The sequence below is a fragment of the Pectinophora gossypiella genome, chromosome 14 (genome assembly GCF_024362695.1).
Source record: "Pectinophora gossypiella chromosome 14, ilPecGoss1.1, whole genome shotgun sequence".
Classification (NCBI taxonomy): domain Eukaryota; kingdom Metazoa; phylum Arthropoda; class Insecta; order Lepidoptera; family Gelechiidae; genus Pectinophora; species Pectinophora gossypiella.
This window is the reverse complement of record NC_065417.1, coordinates 6,436,921-6,453,374: the sequence shown is the minus strand read 5'-3', so window position 1 is coordinate 6,453,374 and position 16,454 is coordinate 6,436,921. Positions and strand designations below refer to the sequence as shown.

The following is a 16,454-nucleotide window of genomic DNA, read 5'->3' as shown; positions in this document are numbered from 1 at the left end:
GGTAGGAAGATCAACGCTAATTAAGAAAAACGTTGTGTTTGGGAAGTAGCACGTATTTATTCAGAGTATGTACGTATAACTAAATCGGGTTTGACAAGGTGTTTATTACTTAGCAACCGCAGCTTTATCTTCTCTATTTGCGAAACACCTCATGGGGGTCGCCAGAAGAGCGCCTATTGTTATAAGCAAGCCTGACATATAAAACGCGTAGTCGTAACCATACGCATCTTTGACTGCGGCTGCTAGTGGAGTACTAAAAAAATTTCCTATACCAATAAACATTACTACTATACCAGTGGCATTTGTTAAAGCTTCCAGACCGTATACCGTTACTATTACAACACTTCTCAAACATGTTATAGAGGAAATCCCAAAACCGAACAGAATACTATATAAATATTGGTACACTAAAGTGTAGCTTACTCCCGATAATATTGTCATTACTCCCGATAACATTAATGAACTATAGTAAATTGGTAAAACATCTAATTTCATAGTTAGCGAGCTGAGGATTAATTTACCTGCGAAGTTTGATAATGATAATACACTCACAAAATATGCACAGTGAACGGGGTCCACGCCGGCTTTCAAGTTCCGATCTTGTAAGAATATGTAAGGCACTAACGCCCCCGCATACGACAACGTCGCACTCGCGACGAGAAGTCGAAAAGAATTTCTTTTTAATAGTTGGGGGTTCATCATGGAGGCGAGCACTCGGCGCACGGCTGTGGTGAACACGCCGCGCCGTTCGTTGATGTCAGCCACCGTCACCGCACGCGTCACTGCCATCTGATACTCCAATCCCGTTCTCTCTTCTTCCGGTACATCTGCTCTACTCTTCTGATAAGCTGGTAACTTTTCTATTTTCCCATTGTAAAAAACATCATCTTGATACATTGGCCGTGATTCAGGTGCATCTGATTCCCAGCTACACAAGCGTCCACAACATGTAGCCTTTTTACGACTTTTTACAGTTATGTCAATTTGTACTGGCGCTGGTCTCGCTTCTTGTACATGAGCTTTCGATACCATTGATTGCACAAGTTTCAGTTGGCGTTGAGAGACTCCAGTTTGTGCTGATATTACCAACCTGGACGGTCGAGTTTGGGGGGAAGTAGGCGCTGTTGATGTCCCTGCACGTAACTGTTGGGGACCACCTTCTTCTTGAACTACAGCAGCAGCAGTAGGAAAATATGTGCTCTCAACTGTCCCAAATATGCGCTGTGTGGTCGTGGGGGCGACAGCATCGGGAATATTCCCTTTGATTGATTGCTGCCTCGGCACACGGACCGTACTAGGTAGGTACGTCACTGTACGTGTTGGGTTTCCATCCTCTTCAACTTTTGAAATAGTTACGGATGGTAACGGCCGGAAAGTCAGACTGCAAAAGTATATTAATGCATGAAATCCGGCGAAGAGTAAGACAGTTGTGCTCCATCCAGCTATTCCTATTAAAAAATTATTGAGCGGGTACAATACCGTAATTCCAACACTCGAGCCACATGTCACAATTGCCAGAGCTAAGGCTCGAATCTTTTGAAAGTAGAATCCCACGATCAATGAAGAACTCATATTTACGAGAGAACATCCAAATCCAGTAAAACAACCATAAAACATCGTTAGTGTTACTAAATCCTTTGCAAAGCTTGATATAAACAGACTCACACTACATACTATCGCACCCACCATGCCGACTGTACGAAACCCGAATCTGTTTATTAATGCAGAAGAGATTGGGCTTGACATAAAGTAACACCCAATTTGTACTGAGCTGATCATAGCTGCTAATGAATCGGGAATCGCAAGAGATTTACTAATGTCGGGTAAGAGGGCGCCATACGTGAACACGAAGCCATCTAAAATGAAGACATTGACGAAAGCAGCTGCAAGCACCACCCACCCCCACTTGGTGTCGCTGGGCACTATGATCTGCGCGACGATCTCTGCTTCCTCTGTACCCGTCATGCCCGCTATAGAGGCACGGTTCTTGCTCGGTGCCACAACGATGCTTTTTCTTCCTCTCGAGGTGGTTTCAGTTTGTTTTTGACTCATCTTGTTTGTTTATCTGATTCCTTTACAGTGTAAAGTGTAAAGTTTACACGATAATATTAAATTAAACGTTATACCTATTGATAGGAGTACATAATATACAACCCAATGTCTGGTGTCATGGTATATTAATATAACTAAACCAGACAAAGCCTTTGATTTGGTTTATTATTATATTTCTTGCCTTTGACGTTAACTGAATCATCGTCCGTCAGATATCGATGGCAGATGGCAGCCATAATTTAGAATGCCAATAAGACGTTCTCTTTACATTTTCTGTTCTGTGCTTAGTATCTAGGCAAATATCTGGGTACGGTCATAGAGCAACACGGACCTGCGTGTGGTGTGTGGTCTTTCTTAGCTGCAGGTCTGTGGTGTACAGAGAGTCCGTAATAGCTGTGGTAATAGCAAACTTGGTATTTATTCAGTTAGATATCCATTTGGATTATGATCAGACAGGTTCAAGAGCTCGACCTGTCCAAAAGTAATGGTTTACGATGTGTTTGGTATTTTAATAATTTTAGAAGGCTTACTTACTCGGCCAAAGCTTTTGCAAATTAAATTAGTGTGACTCACAATGAAACATTTCTTTTGCAATTAGTATTTTAATATAGCTTACAACACAAGTTGATTGTTATGATTTTTACAAAAAAAAGTACACAATAGGTATTTGTTATAGGTATATAAATAATAAAAATTAAGACTATTATTATTTCCTCTGTTGCCTTCCTTGCGCCATTTTAGTTTTCATAGTGTCCTGTTGAGCCTGGGCTTTAATTTCTCTAACAGCAAAAAATTTTACCAGGATCAAAATCAGACCACTCACAGTCATAAACGCCCCGGCAACGGTAAAAGCTAGCTCGTACCCATACGTATTTTTAAGTATACCAGCTATCGGCGTGCTTACTAAATTGCCTAAACCTAAAAATATTAACATCATACCGGTAGCATTTGTTAACTTATCTAAGCCATACAATGACACTAAAATAATACTGCGCAAACAAGCTACACTTGATATAGAAAAACCAAAAACAAAGCAATAGGCATATTGGTAGTACAAGTTGTAAGATACACCTGAGACAATAGTGCTTAGACCTGCCACGGTACATCCAACTGCAAACAGATATATTGGATCTATTTTGCTAGCTAAAGAGCCCAACACCAGCCTTCCAATAGCGTTCGACAAACCGATAGCACTTATAAATAGATTACAGTGAGAGGCATCAACCCCTGCTTTAAGATTTCGATCCTGCAAGTATACGTAAGGAACTAAGAAACCTAAATAAGTAAAAAAACCGCTGCAGCACATCAGTAAAAACGAACTCTTCTTCAACAAGTTGGGATCCATCATAGTGGCAAGTACTCTTCTGAGTGCAGTGGTGAACACCCCGCGATGCTCCTGCAGGTCGTTGACGGTCACTGCGCGCGTCACTGCCATCTGGTACTCCAGCCCAGTTCTACCTGGCGCACTTGTGTCTACCATACTCTTTTGATATGCTGGAAGGTCTGTCAATTTACCTTCATAAAAAGCATCATCTCGGTATAAAGGTCGAGCTTGTGGAACACGTGGTTCCCATGTAAAAAGCCGAGCCCAAAACCCCATCTTCTTTTTTGTAGTCGGTGGTTTTATTATTGATACTTCGACGAAGGCTTTAGATTTATCACTGGCTTTAGATATAATAGATTCCACACGCTGCAATTGTTTTTGGTATATAGCGCCCTCAGTACCGTGCGCGGTAAATGTTAATCTGGATTTGGATCTAGCGACGGCGCTGGAGGGGCCTGCTTGTGCCGTAGTTGCGTGTCCCGTCGGTATCATATCAGGAGGCTGAATATCTTCTACCACTGCAGCGGCCATTGGAAAGTTAACATTAGAGACGGCACTGAATAATCGTTCGGTGGCGGTAGGAGCTAGGGTAGGTTTTGGGGTTTGTACCCCGGTTCGCGAGGTGGTCGGGCGAACCACAGCGCTGGTCACACTTGGCAGGTAGGCTACAGTGCGGGTGGGATCTTGTTCCGTTTTCGTCACAGTGAATGAAAGTAGGGGCCTATAAGCCATACCTAAGAAGAAAATTATACCAAACAATCCAGAATGCAACAACATTGTTGTGCGCCATCCAGCCAGCTTTACTAAATATGTATTTACGGGAAATAAACTCATAACACCAAAACTGGATCCACACGTTGCTATGGCCAAAGCAACTGATCGTAATCGCTCAAAGTAAAAACCAACAACCAGCCCAGAGGACATATTTATCAAAGAGTATCCAAATCCAGCAATTATGCCATAAAATAGAAAGAGGTATCCGATTTTCTTTGTAAAATATGATGTTAATAAAGCGAAGGAGCATATAATTGAACCACACATAGCGCATTCACGAAAACCAAATCTATTTATAAATGCCGAAGCTAGAGGACTTGCGATAAAATATAATGCAACCGCTGTAGAGTTCACTAAAGCTACAAGGGAATCGGATACTTTAAGATCTTTAGCGATATCTGCAAGCATACTGCCGAACGTGTAGGCGACTCCATCCAGTATGAAAATACTGAAGAAAGCAGAGAAGACGACGAGCCATCCCCAGCCACCCTCGTGGGGCACTGATATCTGAGCTGTGATCTCATGTTCTTCGCCTCCCACCTTATCATCATGTTTACCGACAACTTTTTTTAGTTTTGCTGCTTTTCGACGTTGGTATTTAGATTGCATTGTATTAGTCACAAACATCGAACTAATGTCGTTAATAACTCCATTACTATGTTAATCAAATTCCCACTTTCACGATTCTGAAATATTAAATACTCAGTCGTTGTGTCGCTTTTATAACTGTCGTATTACTAAAACACTATACAATTAAATGATTATTGAAGTCCCATCGTTGTCGGTTGATTAGACGTCATTTTATTTGGTAGTTTACCTCTAGTTTACGTACGAGAAGACTAGAAGTCAAAGTAGAAGTTATTTAACATTGTGGTCAACCAGAGGTCCACCGAGGTCGATATTCGACAATAATTCGAACTCCTTAAGGCATTATCGCACTTGATTATTTCTTGATTTTCGCCGAGATTCTAACATTTTCCTAAGTAAGTAGGTAATAATTCTTGCTTACCTTTTATTAGACAGAATTTGAAGTCGGTTTATTTTATGTTAAATTACTTTTGATTTTTTATCTATTTTAATGTAAACTTGAGTGGGTACCACTCCTACGGTGACTGGATGGATTTGGCACCGGTGCTGACTACAACGGCTGCAATCCCTAGACGCAATCAAAAATCAAATAAACATAGACTGCCGCCATGACCCCGATATTTATTAGATTTTTGGTTGCGTCTAAGGATTGCTTAGTGCTGTCTCCCATACTAAATAATATTAGACTTATATTGTTACGAAAAATATGAATATATTTATTTATACTTATAAGTAAGAAATAAACTTTTATTATTACTATCAGATTGTCAAAAGATAAAGCAATTTTCTTTACTGATGACTAGGCAGTATGGTCTCATGATCTTAACCTGACTCATAAGTAGACGAAGAAAAAAAGTCAATCTGTCAATAGTGTCAATTTGACTTTCAACGAACAAAGCTTACGGCTTTTTGGCGGGAAACGGGAACGGGACAGTTGCTTTCTTCATTGAATAATCTAAATAATTAATACGAAGTGGTGTTTTGTGGTTGATGATCGCATTAAGTTAGTCGGAAGACATTCGCGAGTGTTATTATATTGGAGTATTCACAGTGGCGGATTTACAAATTTGCCGCCAGTAGGCTATTCAATTTTTGCCGCCCCTACTGACCTCTAAAATTCAATACGCTAGTTTAGTTCACAATCAAATTAATTAGTACTTTTATTCTGTTAATAAAATTGCAACTTTCGGATTTGTATTCTATCGTCCTCATTACATCGGCTTTTTCCCGTTATTAATATGATTGTGAAGTAAGTTGTGTCAGTTTCTAGATTTTTTTACAGCAGTCGATTTAGTGAAATGTATACTGTTGAGCTAAAACAGCAGCATGTAAGTACTAATTATCATAATTCATGTCGTCCAAACCGTATCCGGCGACGGTGACTCCTGAATATCTATCCTGGATCGATGTTGTGGTGGGCTCTGATGTGGCTGGCGAAACCGAACTTCGACTTGAAGATCCGGTCATACGGCACACAATAAAGCTGGCCTGACGAATTGAGTGTGTGGGTTTTGATCGAGTCTTCCACATTTGGCGCTTTGCGTCGAGATCTTGTAAACGCTTCTTTTCAAATAAATTGACGCTCTTGTGAACGGCGCGGCGTCATTCCGGTCTAAGACAAACACAATCCACCCAACTAACTGTTGGTATCTCACATGCCACGAGATTGCGCTTAAGCACGTCTTTGTAACGCAGATATTGCCCACCATGTTTTCGCTTTCCGCTAGAGAGCTCGGAATAGAAAACTGCTTTCGGTAGTCTGCTGTCATCCATTCGCAAGACGTAACCGCACCATCTCAGTCGATGCTTTATGATGAGCGCTTCTATCCCGGATAGACCAGCACGACGCAAAACTTCTGTGTTAAGGCCGTTTATACACTCGTTCACAGTGTCCTGCATAAGTTGATTGCCGATGCAGCTTGGATGTCAGGTAAACTGAGAACCGTGTTTATGTATGATGACCATAAGAGTCGTCCATTCTCATACCGGTTACGAAAGATGTCCCAGCATGAGTCGTAATTGTCGGCGCTGATATTCAAATGCTGTACGAGCTTTTCTGGTTCACCTCTCAGTTTAGATTTCAGTAGCTGCACTTTTTACGACTTCGTTAGCATATAAAAATCGCAAAAAGACACCCACTTGTTATAGTTTCCGTTAAACTCGGGTATATCAATTTTAGGCGTTGTTTTCTGGCGATTAGTGTCTCGACGTTAATTTTAGAAGCCGATTTTTGAAAAGCACTTATGTTTATTCTTGTCTTTAGATTAACTTGCCATTTAGTTATCTTTCATTTGGACATCAGTTGTAGGGCGTGGTGACATGAGAGATATAGATAGTTTTTCCTTGAACATCTTCTGTCGTGTTTTGTCGTATAAACCTACCGTTTACTTGAATGACGTAGTCCATGTCAGGCGTCACGAGTGGTGCAAGTTTCCCGTGATTCATGCTAAACTCAGCCCAATGAGCCTCCAAAGCCTCTAGACGTTTTTCTAGATAACTGAAAATCTTCCGTTGAACAGTATCCTTGGCGTAGTTGGAGGTGATTTGCTTGATGTTATCGTAGTTCACCTTCTGTTTCTCGAGGAGTTGATCTATGTTAGTTGCCATCGTGGCGTCAATTGTTAAAGCTTCGCTGGAACAAGAACGTGCTAGTTACACAGTGATATGTGCGCTTTCTCAATGCAGTTGGTGAGACCCGCTTGCGGCAGGCCAAAAGCACCGATTCGCTATCACAGTCACTAACACAACATTCCACTATAGTAGCTCGAAGGACCAAACGTTATAAGGGCCAATGCTGGGTTTCGGCTTCAGCGCTCCACCTTCAGTTGTAGTTGTAGGATTTGATCGTTAACTCAAAGATTCGTTTAAGTAGATTTATTTCTTTATTTGCGCTCGTGGCTAGTACGTATCGTTTACGTTGAGTGACCGTTTCACCAGCGGCGTAGCGTGGGTGTCGGCCGTCCGGGGCGGAAGACTGTTTTGCCGCCCTTTTATTTAGATATTTCAATTTACAAATGACCACAGATTTTTTGTTTTAAATTTAATGATGTCTATATTCGTTACGCGCGTCTTTTAAAATATGAAAAATTAAATGTATATTTTTTTCCGTAAGAACCTTGTACAGATTATTAGAAAACTACAAAAAAAAATTTGTCGAATCTGTCAAGCCGTTTCTATGTTATGTCGTGACAACGGAAAACGGGTTTCATTTTTATATACTTACGGGTTTTTTTTGGGTTGATGAGGTTGGTAATCCACCTCACAACCCACACGATAGAAGAAGAATTTTATATAGATTATAAATTGTGAAATTTTGCCGCCCCCTAAAAACCCGCCCGGGGCGGGCCGCCCCTGCCGCCTCCACTACGCTACGCCGCCGCTGCGTTTCACACTAATAATAATCGAGTGCACAGCGCTACCAAAAGCAGGGCGTAATGTTAGCAAAATATGTTCGGTTGAAGCCCGTACAGACGTAAGAATGTTCAGTACACTGTCCATTATACTAAAATATTAAAATTCTTGTCACTTGTTTCTTTATGTACTTACTTATATAATAATGTCTTTTTTATTTCTGTAAGACAAAAAAAAATTTTGGGCCAAATTTGCCGCCCCCTAAAATCTGCCGCCCTAGGCTTCAGCCTACTCAGCCTACTGGTAAATCCGCCACTGAGTATTCAATAAACAAAGTGTATCTGCCTATTTTCGCTTCGTGTCAAGAAGCCGCTTCATAACTCGAAAGTTTATGCGGACTTTCGAGTTAATTCGTTTGGGGTTCGGAGTAGGAGTCTACTCCGAGGGTGGGGGCTTAGGTTTCATCATCATCACCTTTCATCATTTCATTAATCATCAAGAAAAAAAATACGTAAGACATGGCTGTATGGGCATAGTTCCCTTTGCCTTACCCTTCGGGGAAAACCAAAACAAAAAAAAAAAACGAACAAAGCTTACAATTTTGCTTTTTGGAGGGAAAACAGAAAGATTGCTGGTGGATTGTGAAGTGTTGAGTGGAAAAAAATAAGTTATAATACTTATAATTAAAGTTAAAAAGTCGTAACGTAGTACCCCAGAGATATCATGTCGCAAACTACGCTCACATCATTTTTTAATAGCCGAAAAAGGCCAGCTTCCGAAGACATGGTTAGTTCTAAATCAAAAATTCTTCACGTTGAACAGCATATAGAACGGCGTAAAAATGGTCTTAAGACCTTTGATCAAGATGTGAAGCAGTCCTTGAAACTGCCTGTTAAATTATCTAATGAATGTAAACTGGATAATCGAAGTAAGGTTACTGTTGCAAGTAGCGTGTCGTCGCCGACCAAGAGTACTTCGGAGCAGAAGAGCTCAACGGCTTTTGGGAAGAAATTAAACGCCGGTAATATCACAAAAACAAATGAAACATCTAAACCAGATGTAGTAAATACTGCACGAAAGGAACTTAGTCTTGGAGATATCAGAAAGAAGTTAGCTAGCAGCTCCAGACTTGCAGAATTGAGAGCCACTGCAGATCGACTGAGCAAAGGCATACAAGAGGTTAAGGCAGCCTGTGATAAGAGGAATCTCAAGGAATTCAAGTCTATTGATTTGGAAGTACCCTCCAGGTATATAATTATTATTTAATGTTACTGGTCATTGTGTAGTAATCGTATAGCCATTACACTATGTACATTATAGTAAATTTCTGACATCTTGCACATTTTGATACATTATCTTTAAAATGTAATAACTACAATAAATTTGTTTATTCACTTACAGTCCAAGTAAAAAGTCCTTGGTCCACAAAGAGCTGCTATCTCCTCAGAAAGAAGTCACACTCACTCCACAACAGAGACCTCTTATTTCTCCAAGAAAAGTTATTGTGAGCCCTATCAAGAGCCCAAGCAAGGTATGTTTTCCTATTGAAGTTGTAATTTATTTATAAAGTAACCATAATATTTGTAACATGGCATTGTTTTCCTCATTCAGGTACCAGCTTACATCCGTCATGCTTCCCTGGCTTCATCATCCACAAGCCTACCTCTGCCACATCAATACAGATTCCTAGCTGAACTGTTCCGAGGTATGGAGACTGTTGTCGCCCTTCTGTACAACAGGAACGAGAAGATTACCTTCAATAAACTCAAGCCCTCTGTCCAGGAAATGCTCAAACGAAATTTCACAGAAAAACATCTTGCTCAGATAAAACATTTAGTGCCAGATTTCTACAACTTTGAGATCCAGAAAATTAAAAGCTTTGCAACTTCACAAAAGGATTCTTATGAAATGATTATCACTCCAAACTTCCCCACTGATATCAAAATCATGAATCCAAGTGTGTTGTTAGAGAGGCGTAGATATTTTTATGATACCCTCCTTCAATTGGTGAAAAAACATCATGCTCAATACTTATTGACACTGGATCCTCCCATGGTAATACCTGATGACAAGCTCACTCGCTGGCATCCTGAATTTGAGATAGAGAAAGTGCCTGAGATAGAAAGTGCTAAACTACCTGAACTGCCTAATGCAGAGAAGTTATCTACAGCACAGGATGTACTATCCAAAGCACGTGAACTTTTTAAGTGTAACACTAAAATGGAGAGGGCTTTGGAGAAGTTAGCTCAAGCTAAGGCTCGAGGTCTAACTGAACAAGAGAAGGTGGCAACTGGTTTGACTGACACCAAGACAAACACTGCTGGTACTCAAACTAGTCAGCCTTCAACAAGTGGCGTGACTATAATGAACCCTGCACTTCGCAATCTACCTGCAGCTTTACTGGAAAAAGTTAAAGCAAAACAAGCTGCTAAAGCCCTAGAAGCTATGACACGATCTTCACAGCATGAAGAAAAATATATGATTTATAGTCGGCTTCCAGACCTAGCAAAGACTTTAAGGAATATATTTGTTACTGAAAGAAAGAATGTCTTGAATCTCAACATTGTTTTGTCTAAGTTAGACAGCAGTTTTAAAGCCAATGTGTCGGCGAATGACTTGCTCAGGGACATCAAAGTTCTAGCTGAGCAAGTTCCGGAGTGGATCAAACTGCATGACATCAGAGACAACACATATCTTAAATTGGACAGAAATACTGACCTAAAGAAAATAATGTCAAAGTTGGAAGCTTTAGTAGAGAAATACAAGTGTGACTAATTAATTTAAGAACAAAGTAAGTTGACATGAAAAAGTAAAGACTGAGTAAGTATATTTTTTTATGTAACCCTGCTATTATCACAACTACTTATCTTAATTGTTGTTTAAATGAAGTTTGTCAAGTATTTTGTAGCCAAAGCTATCTATCTGTAAGTAGTTTTCAATCTTTCATTAGATAATTATGGGGAACAATATCGACATCTAATTCATATTTTAATTATTTGCTAACAATTATTTTGACATTAGCAATAGTATCTCGACATAATTATGTATGTTAAGTTTTAACATGTTTTAAAATCATAATTTCATTTTTTTATAGTATTAGCTTATTCTCATCTTATTAATAATTGTTCAAGACATGAAGTTTGTTTTATGTTCAATTATGTTTAGTTAACATTAGTTATGACTAGATAATTTTTTCTTCTCTTAATTTCTTTTCTGTGTGGTATTTTCTTAAATAAGCAAAACATTGAAAAGTGAATATGATATTTTATTTATTTTTCAAGCAGCAAGTCATAGTTGGGCCTGTTTCCTGGTCTATAGCCTTCCATAACTTGCAATAGAATATCCTTTGGTACCAAGAATGCTGCTACAGCTGGGTCTTTCAGCATGTTTTGTATGTACTCAACCTGGAATAAAAACATAATAATTAATTTCGTTCATTATAGATTATGGCGACTGACGTTATTTTCGTCAAATTATGGTGTACAGTCATGAGCAATATAATGTACCCACTTTAGGACTCTGTCGCACTAACATATTTGATATTTAGTGAGACTTACAGTACAATTTGTCAAAAAAGTTAATGTGTTAATATTAATGCTCGTGACTCGTGACCATACGATTTCTATATCAATTCGTATTGTAAAAGCGTAAAACTTTACCAGTAATTTATTTTCGGGACCGTCAATTTTTAGTCTCTCGTCGACATCTTGCAACATCCAGATCCTTTCAAACCAGGGCCAGATCATGTAGTCTGCGTAACCAGGCTCGCCACCATCCAAAAACTTGGTACCGCGGCTTTTTAGCTGCTCCTGGATGAAACTGACCGCATTGCGGTACGCAGTCATCGTATTCTCGGTGACCGTTTCTGGGTTTCTTATAACTTTGTAGAACAAGGTACTTAACTGAAATGTGATTAAATAAATATTAAAGATTCCAATGATGAACAAAGGGCGCAAATACGAACAGTGGCGGATATTATGGTCTTAAGTGATTGATTAATGGCAGGGCTTGAAAAGATTAAGGCATAAAAGAGGTAAGGGCTACGCTACCGTTATCATACCGGTATAAAATTATAGTACCGATTTCGTATTGGTCCCTAAAACGGTATCTATTTGTACTAATAATGTAATAATATCAGAATAGTGATAAGTTATATCCTCGTAAGGCAGGATATCTAGAGACAATGTTTGGATTTTGAAACGACTATGGACTTTACGCGCGCGCGCACTTTTACTTAGAGATCGCGAGGAGTGGAAATCTGTTTCGAGCCCTACATCCCAACAGGGGATAAAATTATTAGAAGAAGAGATGGACTTTACGACACTTCGGTGGGTAGATTTACTAAAAATTATTGTAATAAGCCTTAAAATATTCATATACATAGATTCTTACCCCAGTGGCGACTTCCACAATAATTTTATCATAGGCTTTTTTCACTGGGTCCTTGGGCAACAAAGGTCTTTGTGGGTAGACATCGTCTAAATACTCCACTGTCACTAGACTTTCGTAGATCGTCTTATTTTCTTCGATTTCTATTGCAGGAACTTTTCCTGAATACAAAAAATACCTTTAACAACCAGTAAATAAGGGTTTGTATTCCATACAATCGCTGGAGGTCAGATACAGGCTTGGCACAAACATACCCCACCAGAAAACTGCTTCATTGAGTTAGTGGAGCAATGGTTAGACATAAAAATCGCGCACATTATTCCCTAGAAGGGTGGTGATTGTGGGCCTGCTCTAAGCCTACAATCTAATTTTAATACAATGTGGCTCCTAGCAGTCTTCTGCAGATGAATCCGAAGATATGTGTAGGTTTCGCCTTTAATTATTTTCTACGCTACATTCGAATCTCTGAGACTCGAGAACGCCAAGTTTTCGTCCTAAAATACATTGTAGATGTTTTATTAAATTAATTCTTGTTTTACCTAATGGACTCTTAGTGGTGAACCATTCGGGCTTGTCCATCAAATCGATGTTGACTACTTCATAGTCCAATTGCTTAGCGTTCAAAGCCAGGATAGTGCGCTGAGCGAAGGGGCAGTATCGCATGCAGTATACGCGTAGTTTGCCTGTGTATGGCGGTAGAGGATCACCTGAAACAAAAAAAAAACAAAGTTATAAAACGATACCGCTTATCAAGTGGTGACTTGCGGGCTAATTCGTGTTTTTTTTATCTAATACCTGTCGCCACAAACATGTCTGAATGTACTTCACAGCTGCGATCCCTTTTGGTATTGAAGGTATTCAATTTCGTATTCAGACCACCACAACTTTAGTTTGGAAAAGTTGTATTGTTTGTTTGAACCCAAGTGCCTGACATATAAAATTAGCAAGATTGCTTCCTTACAAAACATGTTTAACGCAGGCGTTTTGTAATTATCGCTCGCTGATGACGTCGTCGGTGCGTCTCAGCGACATCTGGTGACTAGATCCTTGGAAAACTAACCTCATCTGATTTTGTTGATTGACCTCGTTTACGTAAATAATAAGATTTATAATAATAAATTAACAATACTTAACATTCACTAAAGATTAAAAAGCACTGTCTATGGACTTATATACGCTTTGTTACCTTTCTTCAGATGCTTTGTGTTGTAATTTATGGCCCCCTTCACTGCTTTAACACTCATATGACGAAGAGGTAACATCGCTTCTAAGACATGAGCTACAGGCGCGAGCACTCTGAATGACGACACTAACACATGCATCGCGAAACTGAATGTGGACACAATCATTTTGTCAGCTTCATAGCAATGAGCAATAAAATATTTGATAAAAATCGGATAACGAGACTAAACAGTGACTTGCGATATGTTCGAGCAATACGTTGTACTATGTAGACTTGTTTTTAAGGTTGGTCGATTGACCTTGCCAGTGTTTTCGTCATTGATTCTACAAGATAGGTAATACTATTAAATAATACTAAACATTATGTCTATTGTACACAATGCTACGTGGGCTCTAAGTTGAGATACCTACCTACATATTTATTGACGAAAGCTTATTCATGATGACGTACCTAATGTCAGCTAGTTTAGTAGTGCACTGCTATTTTATTAACACTGTTTAAAACGTCTTAATTGGCGCCTACTCATAATTAAATTGGGTATTGTTGTTTCATATACTTATCGTTGTCTTCAATAGTTTAAAATACCTACTTAACTGGTTAAAGTTTAGCAAATAAGTAGCTACATACATATTAAGAATATAGGGCTTACACCTACCTAATTAGGTACCTATTAACAGTTTGATTTATAGTCGTAGGTAGGTAGGTAGAGGTACATAATAATAATTAGTTTCTTAGCAACTCAGGATTACAATTCATTGTAAATAGGTAAGCAATAGCATTCATGGTAAATAGGTACCTATCTATACTAAAATAAGGACGGGATTTTCGGTGTCTAAAAACCGGTCGTTAAATTATTCACTCTAGCATCACGAAAACATATTGATCCTAACCCGCGACCGTCTATTTTTGAACGCTTTTACTCCAAGCACGCACATTTGTAGGAAGGTCACATAATTACCCCCTAACCCCTATACAAATCTATGTACAGGGTGTTGCGATGGAAAATTCCACTTGATATTAACTCAGAATAATCAGCTGAATCATTCCCCTCAGTATTCGTTACGATATCACTTACACCCCGCATTTACATACGGTAGCCATACAAATAGGTATGGGTGTTAATGACACCGTAACGAATACTGAGGGGGATAGTTCAGACCATGATTCTGAGTTGATATCAAGTGGAATTTTCAGTCAGAATATTCATGAACATTTTGGTGTTTTTTTTTTTAATTATTTTCAGTTCCATACTTTTGCAACGGAAAATTCCACTTGATATCAACTCGGAATCATGGCCTCAATCACCCCTCAAAGTTTTCGTCACGATGTCACTAACACTCTGTATATATACACAGGTATTGCTCAAACATTTTAGGAGAATATGTGGATGGACGTCTTACCACATATTGGCCCCGATTCCTGCAGACACCGCCTAATTTTATTTTAAGTTATATCCGTCATTTTCATATCCGTCGAAAAGGAAAGGGACGGATGATTCACAGCTCTTAATTTTAGGAAGAATGAGTAAATGAATGAATAACCCGGGCGAATCAAAAGGTACGTCGCTGGTATGCAATCCGTTTGACGTGCTGTCTACTTAACTGTGTCGGGTTATTGACGGATGTAAAATTTTTAGACGGTTGGTTTAGATTTGTGCTTAAAATTGACGTGTGTTCTATAAATTTTATGCTTGTCGATTACCCGTCCCTTTCCTTTTCGGCGGATAAGAAAATGACAGATATAACTTAAAATAAAATTAGATGGTATTTACAGGAATTAGCACCATTATCTATAATCTCACCAAGTTCAGTGAGTTCTGACCCCGTAGACCATAACTTCGTAAATCATGATTCACGATTGCAAAGTAAACATTTGGCTCAGGCAACTTTAGATGGGACATTATCGATGAGCAGTTTTACAGAACATAAGCTCACGGATATATCTCAATGGAGGTAGTCAGAGGTACATCCAACGTACCGAGCCTACTGTTAGATCAACGTGGTAGGTCGCGAGCCGTATCGCGTCTATAATGGTCGAGGCAACTGTGTTTTAATAAGTAATTGGTGCATTCAACATTATTGATACCTACCATATCCATTGTGTTACAAACAAGTTCTTACTAAGATAAAACGCCTCGAAACCCTATAGGTACCTACTACCTATATACGGGCATAATTATCTACTTCGGGCGGATTGAACACTGGCTTTGATACTAGCTAACCCAAACACCAACTACCCGCAGTGAAAGTGGAGCAACAAGAAGGAGTACTTCCAATACTCCCTTCAGTTGCTGAAGGGAACCTGTGCCCAGCAGTGGGATGGACGGGAACCTACGTCACGAGGACAGAAGTAAAAAATTAAACTGTTTACCTTTCGTCAAATGCTTTGTGTTGAAATTGATTGCGTTACCACTCATTTTTGTTGAAGTTTTATGTAATACAGTATGTATATTAACACTTAAGTTATAGAACGCAGGCGAATGGCGCGACTGCTCTCGATGACGAGTTTTATATGTATGGTAAAGTAACTATGGGCGCTGCCCTTTTATCATGAATTTCATAATATCTAGACACGCGGTCGCGTGTCAAGCCAAGTTCAAGAAACAGAACTGGCGAGCCGCACCGTGTGTAATTTAGTTATCTAATTTGTACCTACGGATTTTTATGCGATAGTGATTTACAAGATAATGGTATTTGCCATGAGCGCATGCATGTCGATATTAAACAATATTTTGTGTGAAATAACTTCGTAGTGTCGCGGGATCGGATCTCGGCTCCGGCTTTAAATCATTGA

At 39.3% G+C, this 16,454-nt stretch overlaps 3 protein-coding genes across 4 annotated transcripts; 1 reads left to right on the top strand and 2 right to left on the bottom strand.

Annotated features, from left to right (window-relative positions):
- Nucleotides 1-2,758: 2,758 nt before the first annotated feature.
- LOC126372658 (uncharacterized) lies at nucleotides 2,759-7,345 on the bottom strand. Its single transcript, XM_050018507.1, has 2 exons — nucleotides 7,120-7,345; nucleotides 2,759-4,728 (listed from the first exon to the last, which is right to left on the bottom strand). The coding sequence occupies exons 1-2, from the start codon at nucleotides 7,343-7,345 to the stop codon at nucleotides 2,759-2,761; spliced, it is 2,196 nt and encodes a 731-aa protein (XP_049874464.1).
- A 1,331-nt stretch (nucleotides 7,346-8,676) lies between these two features.
- Nucleotides 8,677-11,517, top strand: LOC126372298 (DNA replication factor Cdt1). Its single transcript, XM_050017987.1, has 3 exons — nucleotides 8,677-9,336; nucleotides 9,491-9,620; nucleotides 9,701-11,517. Exons 1-3 carry the CDS (start codon nucleotides 8,813-8,815, stop codon nucleotides 10,862-10,864), a joined length of 1,818 nt encoding a protein of 605 aa, XP_049873944.1. The 5' UTR covers nucleotides 8,677-8,812; the 3' UTR covers nucleotides 10,865-11,517.
- LOC126372314 (pyrimidodiazepine synthase-like) lies at nucleotides 11,334-16,199 on the bottom strand. Of its 2 annotated transcripts, none has more exons than XM_050018013.1 (5): nucleotides 16,032-16,199; nucleotides 13,018-13,185; nucleotides 12,482-12,639; nucleotides 11,749-11,991; nucleotides 11,334-11,493 (listed from the first exon to the last, which is right to left on the bottom strand). In XM_050018013.1, exons 1-5 carry the CDS (start codon nucleotides 16,075-16,077, stop codon nucleotides 11,359-11,361), a joined length of 750 nt encoding a protein of 249 aa, XP_049873970.1. In that variant the 5' UTR covers nucleotides 16,078-16,199; the 3' UTR covers nucleotides 11,334-11,358. The 2 variants fall into 2 exon arrangements, with proteins under 2 accessions (XP_049873970.1, XP_049873969.1); XM_050018012.1 differs by lacking the exon at nucleotides 16,032-16,199 and adding an exon at nucleotides 13,665-13,946.
- Nucleotides 16,200-16,454: the final 255 nt, after the last annotated feature.

What these genes read in the sequence shown, in the direction of transcription:
- LOC126372658 (XM_050018507.1), bottom strand. Translation starts at nt 7,345, where the DNA reads ATGGCAACTAACATAGATCAACTCCTCGAGAAACAGAAGGTGAACTAC. An exon ending in CTACGTCATTCAAGTAAACG is followed by an intron (nt 4,729 to 7,119) that starts GTAGGTTTATAC and finishes GTCGAAAAGCAG; the next exon opens with CAAAACTAAAAAAAGTTGTC.
- LOC126372298 (XM_050017987.1), top strand. Translation starts at nt 8,813, where the DNA reads ATGTCGCAAACTACGCTCACATCATTTTTTAATAGCCGAAAAAGGCCA. An exon ending in GATTTGGAAGTACCCTCCAG is followed by an intron (nt 9,337 to 9,490) that starts GTATATAATTAT and finishes ATTCACTTACAG; the next exon opens with TCCAAGTAAAAAGTCCTTGG. An exon ending in CTATCAAGAGCCCAAGCAAG is followed by an intron (nt 9,621 to 9,700) that starts GTATGTTTTCCT and finishes TTCCTCATTCAG; the next exon opens with GTACCAGCTTACATCCGTCA.
- LOC126372314 (XM_050018012.1), bottom strand. Translation starts at nt 13,827, where the DNA reads ATGATTGTGTCCACATTCAGTTTCGCGATGCATGTGTTAGTGTCGTCA. An exon ending in TTGTGGAAGTCGCCACTGGG is followed by an intron (nt 11,992 to 12,481) that starts GTAAGAATCTAT and finishes ATCACATTTCAG; the next exon opens with TTAAGTACCTTGTTCTACAA. An exon ending in GTCCCGAAAATAAATTACTG is followed by an intron (nt 11,494 to 11,748) that starts GTAAAGTTTTAC and finishes TTTTTATTCCAG; the next exon opens with GTTGAGTACATACAAAACAT.